This window comes from Anser cygnoides, chromosome 2 (genome assembly GCF_040182565.1).
Source record: "Anser cygnoides isolate HZ-2024a breed goose chromosome 2, Taihu_goose_T2T_genome, whole genome shotgun sequence".
NCBI lineage: Eukaryota > Metazoa > Chordata > Aves > Anseriformes > Anatidae > Anser > Anser cygnoides.
The window spans coordinates 15673429-15696350 of record NC_089874.1 but is presented as its reverse complement, the minus strand read 5'-3'; the positions used below and the strand labels follow the sequence as shown (position 1 = coordinate 15696350).

The 22922-nt window shown below is 39.6% G+C and overlaps 1 protein-coding gene across 2 annotated transcripts in view; it reads right to left on the bottom strand.

The window, feature by feature from the left end:
• Window positions 1-5572: 5572 nt before the first annotated feature.
• NRP1 (neuropilin 1) overlaps window positions 5573-22922 on the bottom strand; it is a 112948-nt gene continuing 95598 nt past the window's right edge. For both annotated transcript variants that reach the window (XM_048076533.2, XM_048076534.2), the window contains exons 14-18: window positions 15720-15857; window positions 12743-13014; window positions 12146-12239; window positions 10576-10632; window positions 5573-9313 (exon numbers count right to left, since the gene is read on the bottom strand). In XM_048076533.2, the coding sequence (XP_047932490.1) occupies window positions 9024-9313; window positions 10576-10632; window positions 12146-12239; window positions 12743-13014; window positions 15720-15857 (851 nt within the window). In that variant the 3' untranslated portion in view covers window positions 5573-9023. The remainder of the gene's footprint in view (window positions 9314-10575; window positions 10633-12145; window positions 12240-12742; window positions 13015-15719; window positions 15858-22922) is intronic.

The following is a 22922-nucleotide window of genomic DNA, read 5'->3' as shown; positions in this document are numbered from 1 at the left end:
CTGGAAAATGCAAGAGACAGCTGGTAATAAAGGCACTTGATGAGGACATTGGCTTCAGAGCCATCTTTCCTCATAACAGCCACATTATGATTCCTGTCTGTGAGGCAGGAATGTACATTTTCTGTATCTTTTTATGTTGTTTTACACTATGGGATCCCAACTTCACTATCCTGCAGGCACTGTCACAATATAAACATTAAATACAAATTGCTTTAGTTAAAAAAAAAAAAGGATCCATAAAGTAGTAGAGGAAAATAGTTGCTGAATATTAAATACTCTTTTTAACCTGCAAAAACTGAGCTAGGAAGTGAGCCAGGAGAGCAATGTGAGAGCAGCCTGAAAATACATCTGCCTGTAGAGATGCTCTTTGTATTTCTAAGTGCATTGCACTGTCACCGGGAAGCTCCAAACCTGACTTTCATATGCTTAATAAACAAACAGGCCTTTACCTTTAGGCAAAACTTCCATTCTTGTACTTCTAGTGCTTCTTCATTGTCTGCTGCAGAATCACAGTTGCATCTAAAGGGATAGTATGTATGTGTGCTTACTGTATTTAATATACAGACAGTGTGTTATTGGTTAAAATGTGTGTATTGGTAATCAGCAACAGCTCCAAAAAAGCCAGTAAGAAAGCTGAAAGCTTTATCAGCATTGGTATCTAATGAAGTACCTTCAGCAAATATGTGCAGAGATAAAACCACGAAGGTCAGGCTTGTGCTGAGCTGTGCATTATATTTGAAACCCAGAAGAAATGGCAGTCTGTATTAAAGTTCACAACCTGTGTGAAATGAGACTTGATTAAAATAATACAAGTTGTTAGTTCTGAGATGGTTCTTTATGTGAAAAGAGCAAAACTCACCACACGTAACCGTGCAGTATAAAGAGCACTGAAATCTTCTCATGTGCATTTAAAGCAGTGCTTAGCATTGTAATAAAACACATGGTTCAGTTATAATGTGGGGTCAGTAATGCAAGGAGCAAGAAGAATAGCGTTAAATTAAAGAAAATGAAAGATCTGACTGACTATCAGTTTAGCACTATTACTCATGATGAGAAGTAAAATGAAGTTCATGACCCCATCTACTCTGCCTCTACTCTCTGCTCCTTCATGTCCTTCATCAGAAGGCATTTCCTCAAGGAGATTCATAAATCCATCGTTTTCTCCATCGAAATGACGCACACTTATTCTAGGTGTTCTAAACACCACACTTCTATAAACAGAAAAAGAAAAGCTGTTCTTTTGAGACAAGTTACTATGTCCTCTGTGGCTGATAGATGTTTAGTATTTTTCTCTTAAACTAGATGGTGACACCTTCACAGCATTTCTTCAGTCTGTTTGGCTATCTAGTGCTGTGCATACTTACATTATTGCAAACAATACATAGCAAAGAAGAACCAGAGTCCTCACAAAGCATATAACCTATTTATTACCCATAGTAGTTAGCTGGTACCAGTTTATTTCAGCTTGGAGAGTAACCTGATCTTCTCCAGAAAGCAGCTACCACTTAAATTTTCATAAGCAAGAGTACTAACAGGATCTTTGGTAAGACACATGCTATAGAGAAATCCATCTTTTGCAATAATAGCTATTAAGAGCCATAAACTAATTGTAGATAATGGCCTACCATTCAATGGCAGTAATTCAGCCACTTTATTGAGATATATGGATTTAAGTTGACCACTTAAAGACCTCAGCATGCATGAAGAAAAGGGAATAGATTGTGAAAAGACTTGTTAAAAGTAGCAAAGATGATCCTGAGTTGTCTGTATATTATGGCACTGAAATAGTCTAGATTTCAAATGAACTTTCAGTGACCTCTTACTGCAAACAGGATAGTGATGCAAAACAATCAGCAGGCCATGAAGAAGGGCAGCAGAACAGCATCAGCTGAGCAGATGGGAGGTCTGTTCCCACAATGGGCTTCCTAAGCTGACAAACAGGATCTGGGGTGCCCTGCACCATGCAAAACAGAGTCTGGGGGAACATGGCTTATTTTGCAAGTATTGTCTTAAAAATAACTAAGGCCAAATAAATGCAAAAGAAAGAAAATATGTCCTACAACAAATATTTCTTATACTTTTGATTATGTGGGCAATGGCTGCAAAGTGGTATTGCTGCCTGCGTGTAACTGAAGGTTATGCAATGGAGTTGGGATTAAGAGTCAAAGACCTTTTACACAAAGGGTGGTGGCAAGCAACTTCTCCTTGTTTCAGTCTCAGAGCTGCTTGATAACTCTAGGACATGAATTAGCCAGTTTGAGCTGTAAGTAGGACTGAGCTTTAGTTGTCTTCAGTCCTTGTTTTGTCTTCCATCTTCTGAGAACTGATTGAAAGAGACACTAGTAGATCCTAGAGTAAGAAGATCCTTTCCGATCTACTCTTAGCACTATGTATTTTCATGTTTTTCTTTCCTTTTTCCAACCATGCCTGGGGTAAACCTATATGTTTACATCTTGCCTACTTCAATAGTCTCGTGCTCTCATGACTTCGCAGTCTAGTTAAACCTTTACAGGTGTTACAGGATATTTTTCAGACAGATCCAGTGACTCCCTCCTTAATGCTTCACAGCCATCTCAAACAACACCTCTAACGAGCCTGATGTCTTTGTTTTTCACTCCACAAAAACTCATTTTAAAATAAATTTAATTCTCCTACTTATTCAATGAGTTATTTCAGTCTCATAGACAGAAAGGGGGCAACTATGCTTCCATTTTTTTTTTCCCTTGCTGACAGAGCTATGGGAAACACAGTCAGATTGGAAGGTTAAAAGGAGAGAAAGATAAAACACTGGGTTTAGTCAGTAGTCTGAAAAGGCAAAAGAAGAGTGACCCACTCAATTATGCTAACAGTTATGAAGCCGGTAAGTAAATATTAAGCAGGAAGATTGGTATCAATATTTAATTAATGGATTAATGCAAAGATATCAGTCCTGATCTATAAAACAGTGAAGCTTCCTGAAAGGTAGATTATTTATTAAAGGGATACCAGTTATACCCCGACATGGAGAACACGTCCCTGGCAGGGATGTGGAAAAGGAGTGGTGGGATGAAGTGGGCTCTTCTCCTCTCTTCTGACACAGAGTATGTGGGCACTGAACAAGGCTATTTCATGCTATGCACGCCTTAGTAATACGAAATGTAAAAGTGTTTGGGAAGGGAGGGAAGCAGAAAACTGGCATAGAGAAACATGTTACAGAGGAAAGGGAATAGAGGTGCTCAAGATAAAAATAATGCGTGAAGAATGCCCATCTTACAGTCCTGAGATGCTGCCTGGGTCTTCAAAGGCACGTCTGCACCCATTTGCCTCTTTGAGTGAAAAAGTTCTCTCTCTCTGGTACCAATGGCACTCCAGTAGAGCTGTCATTCCTTTTTCAATAGGATCCAGCTCACCCGATGATGAAAATGCAGCTGTCTGTGGGGAAGCACAGTGCATGGTGCACAGTGATGCTGCACAGTGACAGGGACATGAATTAAATGCCTAAGATGAATAAAAACAATGTAAATTTAAATAGGAGAATATGATTATTGAAGGTGAAATTAGGTTTGGAAACATGATAAGAATCCATCCATCTGTGAAAAGTGCCAGAAGATTTTTTAATGAGATTTTCAGCTATAACCATTGAGGCACCATCAGTCCTGAGGTGATAAGATTACAGTTTGAATGAGTGTAACTATGAAAACGGAACTGTATACAGGGAACTGACCTACTGTAGAAAACCAATTAGGGTCTACAGGGGGACTAATGGGCAAAGAAAACAGCTATACAAAGTATCCTATGGAAAAAAAAAAAACACTGTTATAATTCAACAAACACTTGTAGGTAAAATTGTGGTTATGGGTGACGATGCATAAGATAGTATAAAAGAAGAAATTAAAGCTCTAATAAATTAATGTTGCTTGAACCTATATGCTGTTAGGCATAATGCATTGCAAAGGACAGGATAATTAAAGAATAGGAAGGGAATTAGTTCTGGGATCTAACAACCATAATGTCTGCAAATTTACCTGTGATCTGAAAATCAAAACCAAATTGGACATTTGACTTTGGGAAAGTGGGTTAGGAGAACTGAATTAAAAATAGACTAATTACACATGAGAAAAGACATATGGGGATCAAGTTTAGAAATATGCTAGTAAGCACTTGATAAGTCCTCATATGCCTCACAGAAGGCAGTTTATGAGGACTGAGGAGCCTCTTTTTCCACTGGGGTCAGTAGGTTCGGCCCAGCAGGCAGGCTTGTACACGTAGGCATGACTGTCCTTTCCGTGATGCCAAGGGGCCTTACCCAACTGTACGGCAGCTGGGCTGCCCCTGCCTCTCCTGCGCATCTGCCTGTTGCTGTATAATCATATTTTATGTTCTGCTAAAGGGCAATGAAATGAGACTGGGTCCAGCACTGCAGCTACATGGCTGCTGATTTAGGGCTGGTTTCTTTGATTTGTAAAATAATGACAGCGTTTGCTTGTGTCTGCTTGCCTAAGACCCTTTTTGCAGACCATGACCCTAATATTTGAACCTCAGAGTTATGTACTCCTGGCTTTGGCTTTCTTTAGATGAACAAACTGTTATTTCCATCTGGTCACTATTTTCTTCCAAGTTTAGAGGTTATGGTGGGTTTCACTACCAGAACCCATTGCAGTATTTTTGTCTTTCCTTCATGCAGTCTCTTTAGTGTGGGAAATGGAAGGCTTAGTGCTAAGTAAATATTAGCTTCTAGGCTAATCAATTTCCCCTAAATGAAAGAAAGACAATTTTCTTAACTTGAAATACTTGTCTCTCTTTTCTCAACTTCATCCTCAATGGATTCACTTTATAGATTTTTTTTTCTTTTTCCCACTAATTAATTCCATTGTCATCTATTTTCCCTCAAAATGCCTTGCGGCTGATTATCACAGAAACAAACAGAATGCAATGAAGTACATTCCTAAGGAATCTGGATTTAGTGATTGTATGAACAACAACCTTTACAACTAGTTTTCAAGAGCAATCCCCACTCTAACCACAAAGCAAAGTTTTGTTAGAAGCATTGCTGTAGTTCCAGCTCATATTTTAAACCCATACCCACAATACTGCTCTCTCAAGGAAAAAAGATTTGATATTTTCTCTTCAAGTATCACAATCATCAAAAATATGGTAATAAGCACAATATTTTTCCCAGGAGTAGCAAAGTAGCTGAGGTAAGTATGTCCATGAGCACTCAAACTAATGACATACTGACAGTATGTGCATTGCTCATAAGTGCAAAATAAAGATTTGACAAATTTTAATGTGCAAAGCGCTTAGTATTAAAACCATGCTGCTAAAACCACCCTAAACAATGAACTGTCCTACCGAGGTGTCTGTCCATTGTACATAAGGATAGTTGAGACAACCAGATTAGGTGAGAAACTTAAGTTTAGAAACGTCCAGTAAATACCTAAAGCTAGCAAGATATATCCTAACTTTTATTCTAACTAATTGCCTTCGAACAAGTGTAGCCATGATTAAAACATTGTGCTTGTTGCAAGATTCTAAAGAAAAACAGACATTTAATAAAACAAATCCATTTTAGTATAATAAAATACATCAGGTATGGGATATTTTATGAAAATGTTTAATTCAACTGTTTCTTTGGAATGTAGTAGTCATAGTTTGGAAATTTAAGTTACAGTTCAGTTCTATGTGATTTTTTTTTTATGCTACTCAGTGTCTGAGAATACAAATGTCATTTAAAGTTAAGGCTTCGCTGTTCATTTTGAAACAACAATTTACAAGTGTCATATTGTCATAGAAAATAAAAATTTCTGTAAAAAAAATTTGCACAAAGTTTTATGATGGTACAAAACATGAAGCAATAATATACCAGTAAAATGAAATCATTTTACTACAGAAGATTTTTATAGTTTTTCAATAAAGAAAAAAATATGTTATTTTACACTTTAAAAATTATGAAACAATCTAAAACAATATAAACTGAACATTTTGTAACACTGCCTTTACAAATTAATAACTTTATAAACATATAATTTTTTTTAAATATATTTATCAGTGCAAGATACTTTTCAATGTAAAGTTGCAGTATCATTTTTCCTTTTTTGAAGGGCAACTTTCATTCTATTACCTTCAGAGAAATCAAATCTTCAGTGCTAGATCCTCATTATCATAGTAAGGTCTGAAGACCACAAAGGAGATACAATTCTTTTTATGTTTACTATTCTCAGTATGTTAAAATATTACAGAAAAACAAACAACCACCAGCTTTACTCTTCAAACAGACCAAGACCAAGAGCTAGCTGGTCCAGAATCTATTGAAATCCATGGGAATATTTCAAAAAGTTTTGCATCTGGGCTCCCCGGTGGGATTTTCTCTTCAAGGCAACATATAAATGTAACTCTCAGGCTAGTGGACTAGAAGTGTTTTGAGCTAAGGAGAGCAGATCCTAACACAACTGAAGCACATGGTGGTATGCTGAAAATAGTTTTGAAAAATCCATTATCTTTGGGTTAATTAACTAGCTGCTGCGATACCATGATGGTCAACTTACACTGTAAGACATAAATGAAAATTCTGCCTCTGCCAAAGTGAGCTTGTCACTTGGGCCATTTCATGGTCTAAATTTTGGGCTTAATTTTCAGGCCTTAGGTGCTCCGTCTCACCTTCTGGATGACCCAAGGTCTAGAGCCTGGGGAGGTAATTCTTACAATTTAGGTAAAGGTATGATGACCTGAAGTGTGTGTTTGAATATTCACTATAGTCTCTGCTTTAGGAGTTCTTTGAAGTTGCAACTGTCCACTGTTTTTTCTATTAAGTCTTCCTCTAAAATATTTTCAACTACCTACCTCATATTTTTAACCTTTAGTCTCCCTCCCTCTTCTTCAATTTCTGGGTTACTGGTTTCCACGGGATTTTCTGTTTTGTGATTAGTTTCTGTTTTATGATTAGCATTGTTTACATTGGTAGATATGCTTCAAAACATTTAATTGAGAAATAGGGGTGTATTCTGTTGCTGTAGTAATTCATTGGTGAATTAGCCCTTCTGTAGTCCTAACCCTGGGCAGGATACTTCATTGCTCTACTACAAAATCAGTTTTGGAAAGGACTAACTCCAGAAGTCACAATCACTTCCCTGGCTCTGTGGAGGGAATTCAGTGAGGAAGGAGTTCAGGACTTCGCAGGACACTCCTTCCACCAGGTTTGCATTGGCTGAAGCTCCCCAGCTCCAGCTGTGTTGTGGAGGTCACTGCAGATGGCCTGGGGCTGCCCTCACACTGGTAGGAGGGGAGAAACCTTCTGCCCCCTCACCTCCTCCTGTGCTCTCCTGAGCACAACATACTTGTTTCTTTTTACCCTTCTGGACCAGCTGCATAAGCTGTTGGATATTATTTGTCCAATAATATTTGTCCCTAAATATTAAAAAATTGCCACATAATTGTTGAGCACATTTTCCTGACAGCTTAAATTAGCTCACTGAATCTATCACTATCTGCACTTCTGGTCAAACAGAAACCTCGTGGTATGAGATGCCAGTCAGATACAACAGAATGGTACGAACATCCCCTACATGCACTGTGGGATTTTATTCTGCCCTCAGTACCCATGTGCAAGCCCAATTAGCATTGATTAGCATGAAAATACAGGTTTACTGAGAGAACAGAAGTCTGATTCAGGTAGTGGCAAGAGGAGGAAAGTTTCTCATTTTAAAGGCAATTGTTTCAGTGAGGGATTCATTTTCCCTAGTGTAATTAACAGGCAAGTTGTTCAGGATAAAAGATGTGTTTCATGACTTCAGGAAAAAAGATACTGTCACTTTATGCTGTTAAGAAGAAACCCAAAGTTCGACTTTGGAGGGTAAAGTTAAGAATTTTCCCTTATTTTTTTAACACAAACTCTAATAAAATCCTTTGCCATTACCAGCAAGTTAAAGCTGCAGTTTTCTTTCCTTGGCAATGGCAAATGTTTATGCAATCTACTCAGAGAGAGAAAGAGAGAATGAGAAGAAAAAGGGAGAGAGATTTTACATTTGAAAATACATTCTATATGAAAGAACAATAAAAGGGGATATTGCAGCTTTATACAAAAGGGTCAAGAGACATGAAGTTGAAATACAGAAAGCAGAACAATCGAGCCAGGTGGTCAAATCTGATTAGCCGTTGCCTTGCTTAGGCTACTTTCTTACCCTAAAATATACTTTTCTTTTAGTCAGTGAGCCATCAGTATATGATTAAAGACAAGGGCGCAACTGGAGAGAAGCAGAGCTGTAGTCAATGTTAACACAATGAGAAGCAGTACAAACAAAAAGGCACTTGAGAGGACATACACTAGCCAGTGCCAAGGACTTTTTTTGTTTCGATTTTAGGCAGTACACTCGGTTACCAGTTGTGTCTGATGATGGCACATACTCTTTTATGGAGTTCACAAGCACAAAATTTAGTACAACACTGAAAAACATCAATAAAATTTGACTGTATTGCTTCGTAAACAGAGCTGACACACTATATTGGTACTGATGCAGCAGTACTTTCAAAAACATCCTAAACCTTCTTTGCCTATGCACAACACGAGCAATTATACACAAATACAGGTGCAGGAGTCCACTAAATTGCTGTTACTCCAATAATTTCTGGGCACTGAGCTACAGACAGCATGTCCATCCAAAGGACCCCACTGAATACATTTTGTGACAGCATCTTGGATTTTGCACAGTAAAAACAAAATTATCCATTAACAGAAAACAAAAGAAAGGGAGAGAAAGAAAGACAAAATGAACTATAAGTCAATCATACTTGGTCTCAACACCAGCATTTGATTATTTCAAATAAAACCAACAGAAAAAGCAGACTGTACATGATTCAGATTGTTAACACAGGTTGGTGTCCATGTTTATCGGTTACACACTCATTGAAGCTCCTGAGAAAAGCTTGGCTCAGTGTCATCAATGCACTTTTCAGCCTGTACAGTAAAAGAAGATCAACAGTTCCCCAGCACGACCGAGCTATGTCCTTCCATCTCGATTCTCTGAAACTTCTCCACTCACTTTATACCTTCATGCTTCCGAGTAAGAATTCTGTGTGTTTAGTTTGTCTTTCTTCAGTTTTACACCATCGACCAGTTCAAAATTGTAATTCTCCAGTGCAGACAAGTTCCTCTCTGACATCCCATTGTGCCAGCAAGCACAGTACAGGACAACTCCACAGATGGCTCCTAAAAGCACTCCAAGTGCGCTCATGGCTATGATAGTAATAAGGATTGGATCTAGGGTTTTCAGGACGTTGCCTGGTTTCCTGGAGATGTTGTCATCGTAGTCCTCATCTGTATGATATCGAGGCGTAAACCCTGAAACGGAGTAAAGAATTGCAAAATGTTCAGAACAGATTAGAGTTAGAGCTTTGTTTGATGAGTTGGAAATTTAGAAAAAGAATATAAAGTTTTTGGCATAAATTGCTACATAATTTGAAAAGCTAGCTTCCTGGAGGGTAGTCATAAGCAGCTGAAAACTATAATGTGGCCCAAATAGTTGTTGATTTCTTCATACTGTTCTTCAGTCATTGAATCTGCTACATGATATTAGGGGTCTGACTCTGTCTTGATTTACATAGGAGTCTTGGGAATGAATAACCAGACCTTTTGGTTATATTTTGCCTGTGGTATTTAGCTCCAAAATGTTAAATAAATATTATACAGCTCAGTGTGAATATTTATAGTCTTAGACACTGATCAGGAATTTCCACCGAGTTTGAGTCCATCTCCACTTCACTGACTTCAGGATTGGACCTTGAAATGCAAACAGGGACAGAACTGACACAGCAGAGCACTCTGCCCCCTTGTGTAAATATTCACTGGGTATCACGTTTTCCCTCACCTCTTTGAGTTTATTAAGGACATAAAATAAACTTATAAACTTTGCTAATTGTTGCAGGAAAAGCAAAAAACTCTTTCTGGACAAATGCTGCTTTCACTGAAACCAATGATAACAATCCCACTGACTGTAACAGAAAGGAAAAAAAAAAACACCTAAGCTCTATGCCTGAAAAAATGCGACTATATTTTATTATTGGGACAATATGACAATTATGATCCATTTAATGATCCATTTACAGCTATCATCATTGAAAACGATAATGCTTTGGTAGACTGGTCATAAAATGACATTTTCAGCAAGGTCTGAGAAATGATTAGCCTGAAGAGTTTTGAGCCTAATTACCTAGACACCGCATGAGGCATAAATTGTAAGATATAATGATAGCTTTTCTTCAGCTTTGGGCATGCCTTCTAGATAACAAAATATTATGGATCTATAGTGTCTGTATGTATAGATGTATGCAATGTAACAAATATATAAAAATATAATTTTAAATGTTTGAGATAGTTATAAATGATAGAAAGTCTGTAAGATTGTGTGGCATAGAAGAATTAAAATATGAAATCATTAGTATAAGTATAAGCTTTTTTAGTATTTGATCTAGATAAATAAAAAACCTAGTACTATGAGCAGTTAAGAGAACCAATCTATAAATAAATAGATAAATAGAATACAAAAATTCACATGAAAATACACTTTTAAATTCATGTTCTTGTAACAATAACACAATTTTTACCTGTTTGATTACTTTCTGGGTCTTCTTCATCTATTTCATTCTCCACATCAGTTGATTCTAATGAAGCAAAGAGAATTGACATTGATTATTAAGGTTACAAACACTGATTGACTATCATGCTGGCAATAATGGTATAGCAGATTTTTCTGTGTCAGAGCATCATTATGTCAGCTTGACAGAACTGTTCATTATGATGGGCTCTGAAAATTAATGGAGAAAAAAGGATTTAAAAACTCCTCTCCACCCAATCTTGGCACAGTTTTAGAGTTATCAGCAGGGGTTTTCCATGCCTAGGAAAGAGAAATCAGTGTGATAAATTAGCATCTCATTCATTGTATTTACAATTTTGGAGCCCAATTCCATAACACTTCATCAGTGAAGGCATAGTTAATCACAAGAACAGTTTCACCGACTGCAGCAAGACCACTCATGTTTGGGCTGCAGACTGAGCTTTTGGCTTTGGCTCCTGAAAGAAGGACACCACAGAAAGATCGGGCACTGTGCCCTGCCTCTCTTTCCTGGTAATAGTCACTCTGGTGGCCTAGGATGAACCCCAGGAGATGGACTGCACAATGAAGAGACTGTACAGTCTTCTTATTTGGCAATGAAATTACCATGTAGTAGAAGCCTGTCATGTTATCCCCAAATGGCTGTTAGCCACAAAGGGTGAGGAACACCCTCTATTATTGTTCTCAGTTGTGCTGCCAACTCAGATGGCGTAAGTTTATATTTCTGATGCCGACGCTTCTCAGTTCTATTTCCTCTCCTATGTGAAAGTCATTGCTTAATCTCCATCGTGAAGGACAGGATTCAGTTTCTTGTGTTTATCTGCGGGTGCTGCTGCCAAATTACATGCAGTATGCAATGCAGATATGATCAGCAGTGACTGGAATAACTCAAGACTGGCCAGAAATAAAACCTCTGAAATAGTGGCTCAAGAATAGCTTGGCTCAGATGCGGAACAGGCCATGATCTAACATTACTCAGTGATATATGTCTGGGAGCTGGTGACTATAGCAAACGAGTCACAGCAACCTCAGAGCTGCAGAACAGCAGAGGACAGGACAGGGGCCATTGCACCATGCTTGCACATCCAATGCGGGTTTGATACAGTGCTTTAAAAAACCTAGGATAGTTTTCAAGTGGTAAATGACCTAAAAAGGGTGAAGAAATTAAATTGGAATTTTGAGCATTACTTAAGTCAGGTAAGAGCATTAGGAAAAGCAGAATAATTTTAAGAGTACATCAATAAAAATACAGGGAGAGATGTGAGGATGTGAATGCGCTGTGACCCATCAGTAGGGTGCCAGTTCTGAACCAAAAGACAGCATCACTGCAGTACTGAGGTCAGCCTATGAATTAAGCTATGGGCCAAATCAGGGTGTTTTCAGTGCAAAGTTTCCGATATAGGCAATAATTATGTGTCCCTTTCTCACAGAAAAAGCAAACAAACAGAAAAAGAAACAAAGAAAAACAACCAAAACCAAAAACCCCCAACCCCTCCAACCAGCTACCTAAATAAATCATATTTTAGATGAGATATCGATACATTCTTCCTATTTGTACTTACTTCTGCAATCCTCTTGTGCTACGTGATTGTCAATATTAATGTCATCCACAGCAATTCCTCCATTTCCTTTTCCAATTTCTCCCTCTATAACCACCTAGAAAAATAAGATAATTTTCACATTGTTTTCATGTTAACACACAATTGAAGCATTCAGGAAATTTTAATTAGCTGTTAACACACGTCTCCAGTTGTCACGATGCCATATTACATATACTTTGATTGTGGCCTGTCAGTCAGCACTGTAAGTCTTTCTGAACTTACACATGCAAACGTGAATGTATATAATGTCATAACTTCACTGAAGTCTTCTACATCAGCAGCAAAACTGTGGCAAGGATGCAGTTTTGTGACAGATGAGAAATGATTTCTAATGTATTTATTTGGCCTTCTATAACAAATTGCTTGTATCACTGTCATCTGAGATGCCATGAAATATGCCACTATTATTACTGTCACAGCAGCAGCACCTCATCTGTAGGTATAAACCTGTCTACGTAAATCCTCCAGTGACATTTTCTGCTAAGGCGTATAAAACATGACCAGCAAGGCCTCCATGGCATCATCTCTGTCAGCGTAGCGAACGATGGCCACACTCACCTGGTAATGTTTCACAGACTTGTGCAGAAGAACACGTCCCTCCTTCCAGCAGTTTGCCTGGTGCCCGCTTAGGGTCCACAGCACCTGGTCGTATTCATCTGGCTTTTGGTACCGCAGCTTGATCTTCAGGGTGCCGACGTGCGGGCCGGACATATGGTACCAGAAGGTCATGCAGTGGGCAGAGTTCTGTGAGTAAATCACGGGGCTCAGCAGCCGGGCAACTTTGCCTTTCTGGCTTTCGTCAGCTTGCGAGTAAATGAAGTTGCCATCTCCTGCTGTGACAGAAGGACTGCGTTAGAAATAGTGACCAAATGTCATTTTATTTGTTCACCTAATAAACCCCAGCCCCAGCCACCCCTGCTCGTGTTGCCTCCTGCCAAGTCTCACAGCTGAGGGCGGTGCTCTGGGAGCTCTGGGGAAGCACACGTGCCCCAAGGAGAGTTTATTTCTGCTGGCCATTGTCTCCTGTGCCGCTCACCAGGACGGCCTGTGCCAAGAATTGCTCAGGAAAGGAGGCAAGAGCATGTTCAGTGTGACAACGTATGCTGCACTAGTCAGTGGGCACCTCTTGAGGAGAGCCTGTCCTCATGCAGCAGGCTTGGCAGAAATCCCCTGGGCCTGCTCCACACTGATTGTGCAAAGAGCTATTTTAATCTCTGTTTAGTCTGTGTTTGAGAAGGCAAGGTCAGAATGGGAAAGCACTGGAGAAGAAGATAGCTGTGAGCAGCTACGCTCTGAGATCAGGAACTGAAATCTAAACAGTGTTCCTAAATCAAGTTATACTATTGTCACAAATGGTGCCAGAGATATTCCATTTGATTTTGGCAGCAATATATTGGGCTCCGTATTTTTGAGAGCTATTTTCCAGAAGATTAAGATTATGGTTGATATTTTCTGAAGAGCAGAATGGATCTATACGTGTTGAAATCTGAACACTGGATCCCCTTAACTTTGAAATCACTTGTTTAATCACACTGGGAGGGAAGCAGGGGCGAATGTAATTTGGTAACAAACAAATGCTAAGTGAGATACTGACTACAGTGAAGTGCTTGTGATTTGCACTAGCCAAGCTGCCATTTCAGTCAGGTGTTGAACAGCCTATTTGCAGAGGATTAGGGTAGAAAAATACAAAGTTCACCTGTTGTGGGTGAGTAAATTGCATACATTATATAGTCACATAACAGGATGGAAACAGCATTTACTGGCATATGTTATTTGCCTATATGTTCTTTCCAGCTTTGCTTCTGTGTAGAGAGCAGCACAACACGTGTGCAAATCTCATCAAAGAATGGTGACAGGGAAATCCAAAGGGAGGAAAAAAGGAAAATAATCACAGCATTAGGATGTCATCCCAGACGACCTAACTGGCCAAAATTAATCATAACGTACATTTTGAAGTGGTGTATAGAATATTCTGCTGTCATAAAGCAATTGTTGTTGAATATCACTTATGTGGAGTTTCTTCAGCTTTATACAAGTAAAGCTGAGGGCAAGATATACCTGGGGATTGCTCATTGCTGTTCTGCCAATGTGCAAGGTGGCTTTGCTGGTTAATGGCCACACTGAGGGGCATGGTTAGGATGGCAGTGCCATTCAGACTGCTTGTGGTCTGCGTTCACACTCACCCCGCCGAGATGGCAAACCTTGCAGGTGAAGGTGCCCTTGGAGATGAAGGAAAATTCTGGACAATATTGAAAGTGAGTGTAGCAAGGAGCGAAAGGAGCTGCCTGGAAGACTTATTGAAGTTACAGTTGATGGAATGGATAAGCCTTCTGCACTAGCAGGGCCCAGCAGAAACAACAAAATCTCATTTGAAAAATATCATTTCTTCATCTCTTGATTGAAGACAGGTTCAGTCTCTCTATAATCCTTGGTGGCAAAGTGCAGATAGCTCTCATTTCCAGAATATTATTGCAGTGCTGGGTCAGGAACTCTGTCTTCATTGTCTTAATTAGAGCTTTACTTATGCATGCCTTTTAGATTTTGTCAGTCTCTGGCTAACATAGCTTTTAACCTCCTTTCAATGTCAGATCCTACTGAGCCATTTCACTTTACTTTACATCAATTTTTCCACCATTACAGCCTTCACTTCAGCTAACTGCATTTAGTTAATTTGATGCCATTTATTTGTACAATGCCATTTATAGTCAAAGTATTATAAGTTTCTTTTTTTTTTTTTCTTTCCCTGAAACTACTGTACTTGTCTTAAGATTCAATTGAAAATGTCTCAGAATTTAAAAAGTCCAATTTTGTCTAATTTCCTTGTCATTCTCATTAGGCAAAGGGGTTGCAGAAGTGGGAAGGGGGGGTTCATCTCTAACACATTTGATTAATCTGCACGTATGCAAGAGAGAACACTGAAGTGAGAGGCTGTGCAGGTCACACACTGCCTTCCCTTCTCCACTAGCCAGCAGCATATTTATTGCCTAATTATGCAGAGCCATGAGTTAGATACTACAAAACCAACCAATCTATTTCCCAGGGTAATAATTCTGGAAAAACTCTGCATGAGCAAAGGGATCACTGCAATCGCCAGCTCCTGTTGGAGAGGAGGAGGACATCGAAACAAGTCCATTGGGGAAATTTTACTTGCAACACCTTTCTGTAGCAGACAGTAACTATAAACAGGAATAGTTCATGAGGTTTGTCCAGGACAGTATCATTTGGTAAGTTATATTTGCAGAATATTTGGCTTTTTTTTTTTTTTTCCCCTACCCTGGATGGCAGTTATCCAAAGGCTAGTCAGAAGGAGGGAATATCTTCAATTCCTGACCATAAATGATCTTTATTCCCCAACAGAAGGGACAATTATGGTCAGTTGTGTCTACATATAACCGATCAGTTTGCCCAGACTTATCTTTCCCACAATACATATTTTAGGTATAACTCACGCTCCTGTGGTTTTGGAAGGCATCTTGGTATAAAACAGAACAACTTCTTCCCATGTAAAATGCCTAAATCATGAACTCATGATTACCTGTGTGGTCTTGAATTGGCCCAGTTTTGCTGGTCAGAATTGCCCACTTCAAATCCACCTGGTTGTCATGTTCCCAGTGGCACAAAGTTTTGTGAGATCCCCAGCCAAACCCACAGTTGAAGTTGTATATTGGCAACTCTGCAGGAAAAGAGAGAAAAGAAGGAAGGAAATATGATTATTAATTGCATTATTCAGATTTTGCATTTCAGAACCAAATGTATTTATTTGATATTTAAGGGAGCCATTCCCACTTGAAAGTCTGAGAAGCCATAACAAGAGCAGCCCTTCTAGGAAAAAGATGAAGAATGGCTATGTCTAGTAAATGATATAACTGTTTTTTGTCTCTTTATGAACCATATTTTGTGACATTATGTCATTAGATTAATTCTTCTGATTTGCCCACGTTGTCTGATACACATTGTCTGATAACTCTGTTGTAATATATATGACTCAAAAAAGAAAGCTGTGGCTTATCAGATATATTCACTGGTTGTTAATATACATTTGCACCATAACTGTGCAACAAATCACAATGAGATTTGGATAAAAATAAGAAAAGTCAGGAATACTAGTGAAATGTCCTTGCCCATAAAGGATTTCTGGTGAAACGTATAATACGTGGCTTCAGTGTGAAACAGTATTTCAGCATCTTCCAGACAAGTAGGCCCACAAGATGGCAGCATTGAAATGGACAAATTGAGACAGAAAAGGGACAAATGTGGCTGATTGCCAAGTGAACTGAAAATAAGCTTCAAAACAAGCTCCACGTAAAACAAGGGAAGTCTGGTATTATGGTCAGGATGAGATCATATCTTGTTTTCAGCTTCTCTTCAATTCTGCCCAAAGGTTTAATACCTAGTAGCTTATTTTATTCAATACAACTTGGAATTTGGATGGGAATATTTTACAAAGATAGCACATAAATCCCTTGTATTTCTTATTTTCAGAACCAGTTTGAAATCTTTTGGGCTTTTGATTTCTACCCCACTGGTATGAACTTTCACCTCACCTTGAGCAATGGCAACTCCCACTAGAGCAATATTCTTTCTAAAGCAATGTGACCAAATTCTGAAGTCTTTTCTCAGACATGACTCACGCCTTATTAAAGGAAAAAACTTAGGTTTAATTTAACGAGATGCTTTGTGCAAATACAAACTGAGAACAAAGGACTCTGTGCTTCCATCACTATCAGCTCTCGGGGAACAATTGTGTTCTTTTGCTATCTCTCCCATTACGTAAAAATAAAAATTAATAATAAAAAAAAAAGAGAGAGAGAGAGGTAATGTAAAACTTAGAATGTCTTTTGTTTATTGTGGGAAAATATGGAGAAATGTGGGAAGTGTGCTGGGACCTGCAGCCGGGCAGACCTCTGAGGTGGATCTCCTTCAGTCTGAAGAGGCAAAGACCTTCTCCACACAGTGAGCAGCCCAGGGAAGACTGGAAAGGCTTTTGAACTCACAAGCCAGATTTTAATAGGAAGTAAACTAGAAATGTTATTTTATGAACCTCAAAGGAAACCTCAAGTGAGTAGGTTAAGACAGGACAGATACAAAAGGGGTTCATCTATCACTCTCTCCTTGCTCGCTGTGTCCTTGTTCAGTGAGACCTTGCTCCCAGACAAAGTTTTAACTCAACTCACCGTATTCCTGCATGGCAGCCACGGTGCCCTCTCCCCTCTGGGCCCCCCAAAATGCCCTTCTGTCAGCAGAGAGGTCTGGGTGCATGGCAGATCCCATCCATCCCTTCTGCTACGGCAGCTCAGCACTGAGCCCTGTCTCTTCTCCTGCCTTTCATCTGCCCCATCCCACCCGCCGCCCCCGCCCTCCCGCCGGCCTCCGGAGGGGTCTACCCGACATTGTCACGGATGCGGCATCCTAACTGGGAACAAATGAATTAAACAGATACTGTCTCTTGCAGGAATTCAATGTGGAGAAAACGTGTTTCCTGGCAGACCCCAGCCCTTTCTAGGAAAGGGGAAGATCATGGTGAATAATCTCTCTTTGGGCTCACAACGTGGAAGAAGCAGAACTCAGCCTGTGCACACATGGGTACAGAAAGGCAATCCATTATGTTTCTTACTTCAGTATATGTTTTTTTTTTTTTTTTCTTTCCTAGACAATGGGACCGTGATCAAAGAGATCTTGTCCGAAAGGGGACATCTGAAAATCAAGGGGAATTTTTTTAAAGAAACAGAGTGACATTGAAATGAATTAAAGGGTTTTAAGTTTGTGAAAAATATCCTTTCATTGTCAAGGAGGCCTAGAGAGAGCTATATTGCATGGCTTTGACATCAGAGCCATGAAACAGAACTTTAAAAAAGGCCCTAGAAAACCTAAAACAAAATTAATTTTATCAATCCCAAAGGATTATATCATGCAAAGCTTGTAATAGCCTGCGTGGTATTCAAACCACAAGAAAGGAGAACAGTGGTAGAGAGATCACATACATTTGAAGATGTAACAGCATAAATGAGCATATAGCACAAAGAAACAGGGATTGTTCAACTCTGAATAAAAATAAATAGCAGAGGACACAGGAGAAATATATAAATGAGTGAAGAATCTAGAGAAGGAAGATTACAATGTTCTGTTTTCCCCATTTCATAGCCCGCAAACTATGAGGCATCCAGTGAAGTTCAATACTGATCAAAGGAAATACCTTCTCATATAGTGTGAACAACACTGCTTCCCTTGAATGCTGCTAAAGCTGAGCACAATTCGAAGAAAACTGGACATTGAAATAGATGAGGAAAATATCCAAAATTTAATTGTTAATTCTCAAATGCATGGAGTCACAAAAGCCTTCTGCTTCATGGTTTGAAGCAAGCTCTGAACACTGGGATTAGAAGGAGAGCTTCAAAGCAGGACTAAATTTCACAGCACCATCTAATAAAGAATTTTTGTACACTTTCATTTGAAACATATAGGCCAGTAAACTGGCAAAGAGCCTAAGTCTGATACGCTTTGGCCATGCCTGTGTTCCTTGGCTTTGGTCTCACAGACAGCATAGAGTAACATAAAAATGAACTTCTTTTCCATGCAGAAGTTAATGAGAATCCCCTGAAATTGAGCAGGATTAGGCATGTAACCTGCTCTCAGTCAGCTACTTTTTGCTAGGTCCTTACTGTTTTCTCAGAAGTGATCGTGTTAATGCGTTCCTTAGACAATCACAGCAATGGAACTGAAGGTCAAAGGCAAGGCATTTCAGAGTACTCTCATTTTATGGGCTCCTTAAACATGCCATCTCTTATTGTCTGTTCTTAAGTCTCTTCCAATACTTCTCCCAGGGACCCATAAAAAGAAAAAATAGACCTGCTAGCCAATTAATAACAGACACTTGTAGCATCAGGATAGGTTCATTAGTCGTATGGACAGGAGGACTGTCCCAGCAAAAGACATAATAGTTCAATTCTTCTATTAAAGGTCCCAGGGGGCTGATACAGTAGCTCACAGTAATCTACAGGCAATCTGTCCTCTTCTTTGTCCTTGAACTATAGCTTGGCAGCTCTTGGGAAAGGAAGGAAAGTAGAGAGGAAGGAAGGATGAGTAGCATTTGGTGAGCTCCCTTTGCAGCGCTGGCCCATTCCCCTGCTAAGATAATTCCCTTGCCAAGAGGTGATTGATCTTGGGGTTTGTGCCTATTGAGAGGATGAAGAAAACCAGCTATTATGTAACTAAATAGCACCACTTCAGATGAGAATCTGAGAGGGAGGTGTGACGAAATCCCATATGTCTTTTTGAAAATGTAGGGTACGTGATACTGAATTAAAACAGATTTATCCTCAAAGAATAACCAACAGCTGTACTTCTTGACCACATCTTGCTCACAGCTGGAACCATTACTGCACACGAACAAGAAAGTCATTTGAAAATCTAGTTGAGTGAGTTTCTTGCAAGTCCATTAATCTTTTGCGGCCCACAGACTTTGACATATTTTTATAACTCTTCTGACAAGAGGCAAGAAAGAGCATGATGGCATTAAAAATGCTATGAAAATTCTCTATAGGATGCTCTTGCCAAAGGGTACATCAACATTAAAATGAGAAATTACAAACATAATTTGGACCACTTCAAAGTAGTATATTGGGTCTGATTCTTATTTGCATTTCACCTTTTTATACTGCTTATACTGGTGGCATAGAATTACCTTAAATGATAGTAAATTTTAATTTAAGTGCTTTAATATCCCTTTACATCCCTTTATTGATGCAAAGTTGTCCTGCCATAAATGAGGATCAGACCTATTCTACCTTTAAATTATTTCTTTGTGTAGATTTTAACCTCAGGATTTCTTATTTATATTTTCCTGAAATACCTCTTACATGGATGAATAACAAGATAAGTTACTTCTTGAACACTGCTTTACAAAGGACTGAGCTTACATTCAGAGAGTACATAATGTAAATGAACTGCTTGCTCTGGATGTAAATATCTAAGAGTCAAGAGTTTCAGATAGTTCTGTGGAATTAAAAGAGATGTATTCAAAAAGGCTAGATGTTGGTGAGTCGTAGGACTGAGGCCTGAAAGGTATTTATCTTGACGGACAGGTTTGCTAAAGGCACCTTTTTAAGTCTGAGGAGCAAAGTAGATCTTCTCTTAAAAAAAAATCAAAGCTTTAAACATTTTTAGCAGTTTGAAATCATGATTCTTTTTTATTTTCTTACAATTCAGTCCCCTTGAAATGAACTGCAAAAGTCTCTTTGATGGAAAGCTTGTTTATACACAAGGCTTTCCAGCTATTTGCACTTAACTGTTTCCACAGTGTATGAAAGCTGGCGGGAATAGGATAATCTCAGGCTTTGACACACACAAGTGTGTTAGTCTGGGATAACAAGATTAGGGGTGTTTGCAGGCATGAGTGCAGGCAGGTGGACAGCAACGTAGCTGTTAGCACGTATTATTGCAGAAGTACCTGTGCCACGGCAGGAGCTGGTACGGAGAGGGCTGGGAAATATGTCCTGAATCACTGTGACATGAGCTGTTGTGGCTGGCAATGGCACGTGTAGCTCATGCAGGGTTACCCGCAGGAGCCTGCATCCTGCAGCTCTTCCTCAATAGCTCTTTGGCTTGGAGGTCACCATTTGCCTCGAGGTGTATTAGTATCTTAAGGTAAACCTTAGGGGGAGTTATGGCTGAAGCTGAAGGCTCAGTCCTTGGTGTGTTAAATGGATACCTCATTCAGCTTGAGAATAGCTGAAAGAGCTGGAGTGTGCTGATCCCCTGATCCTCGGCCAGCTGAGGCCAGGGGGAGCCCAAGCAGCTCTGTAGCTTCAAGGCCAGTTTAAACTATGCTATTTGTGGCTGCTGTAGCAGGCTTTTGCTCCCTGCAGCATGGCCTCTAGCTCGGACACACTTTCTTGTGCCAAAGAGGTCCAGCCGTGCCCCCTCCATAGAGGGAGATGCACCACCGCCATGCCAAGAAGGCTCTCCCCATGTTGAGGGGAATTTCTGGCTGCCCCTTTTGGGGAGTTTTCTGGCTGGTTTTCAGTGAGGGATTACAAAGCAGCTGGAAACCTTTATGTCTTAAACTGCAGATTTGGGAAACCTTATTTATTGGCATCTGACTGAACTCTATCTCTGATCTTTGTAATGTGCTGCCATGTGGGAGCCTGGAGTTTGGGATGTGAACTTGTCCCTTATACCCCGGAAGGAAACAGCTTCTACCAACACAATGCAGGGAAGTAGCATTGGCATGCTCTGAAGGGAACCTCATAAACTTCTTCAGTAGAGAAAAAACTTGGCTCATCATGCAGTAAACGAAGGTGGTGCAGGAGGGAAGTAAGGAGAGAAAATGAGGATATCTTCATCTCTGGCAGAAACAGTCAATCTATTATTGGAGAGTCCCACCCAAGCCAAAGGGATTAAACACAACCTGTAACTGCATCTGGCACTGTGGAGGAGCGAGGAAAACTGCATACCACAGAGGCACTTTATGAATTTTCAATTAGCATTTGTTTAAATGCAAGAAAACAGTCAAAAGAACTGTAAAATAAATCCTTCATTTCAGCCAAATAAAAAGCTACAAGATTGTTTCAGACAGAAAAATCCAAATGTTCTACTCAAAAACCACTGCGATACCTCCCTCCCCTTCCCCAACCCTAAATTTTGGGGTTGGGGGAGAATTGCTGGCTGAGGGAGAATAGCACGGAGAAGTGTCCTGCGAAGGCACTGGTACCCCTCAATCTGCCCCACTCATACAGCAGGGCAGAGCTAGAAATAGTATACGCTGACCAAGCAAACTGTACAGCCCTGGAGACAAATTTTAGGGACAGTAAATGCATTTGCTTCTGCAATATCAGAACGCAGAAGCCGAGAGGGGGAACAATGTCAGAGAGAAGCCAGCTCTATCTCTTTATCAGCTCGACACCACTGGTGTCCTGTAGGAAATTTTTGCATTATTAGTACCTTTCTTCTACTTGAAGCAAAAGAGGTTTGTGTCACATAGTTGAGGAAACAATGATAAACACTTACCCACCCTGTTAATAAATCACTTGCAAGACTGTGTCTGACTGTACCTTAATGGAGGAAATGGGAGTAGCTGAAAACTGACCTCCTTACCGCTCTGCAATCAGTAATGCACAGAGCTTTAAACTGGTGTTCCCAGTCTCTACGGCTCAGATTTTCTGCCCTAATCTGTCCTCTCTTCCACTCCCAGTAAATTGTACAGGATATTAAAAAATGCTATGAAAGTTGCGGAAGGAGCAAAGTAAGGATTTTAAAAGCTGCTAGTCATTGTATTGATTAAGTAAAAAGGACCTGCTGCCAGTGACAACTTCTTTCTCCCCTTTCAAGTTCATGGTAGCAGTTTATGTAACCCCATTTTGAGAAAAATTGCTAGAAAACAATATTGTAAAACTGCCAGCTCCCTGGTGGAGAAAACTGGCAAACTTTACTTGTCTTAGTTTTGTAAAACCATGGATATAAATAGTGAATGGCTTGTGTGGCTCTGTTTTTGTTTTCCTGGAGTTTGCAAACACACTTTGTGTTACTGACATGCCACATTTAGAGACAGTGCACTGTGTGATTAAGTTAGTTCAATTTTGTCAGCATTTGGCATTTGCTGATGCAGAAGGAAATCTTGTTCTCTGCTGTGTCTACATGTGGATGAAAGGAATAAAATATTTACTGTACAGAGCTGAGAGACCAGATGCTTCTTTACTTCAGAGACTTTTAGGGAATGGGGAGTCAGGAAGTGCTGCAATTC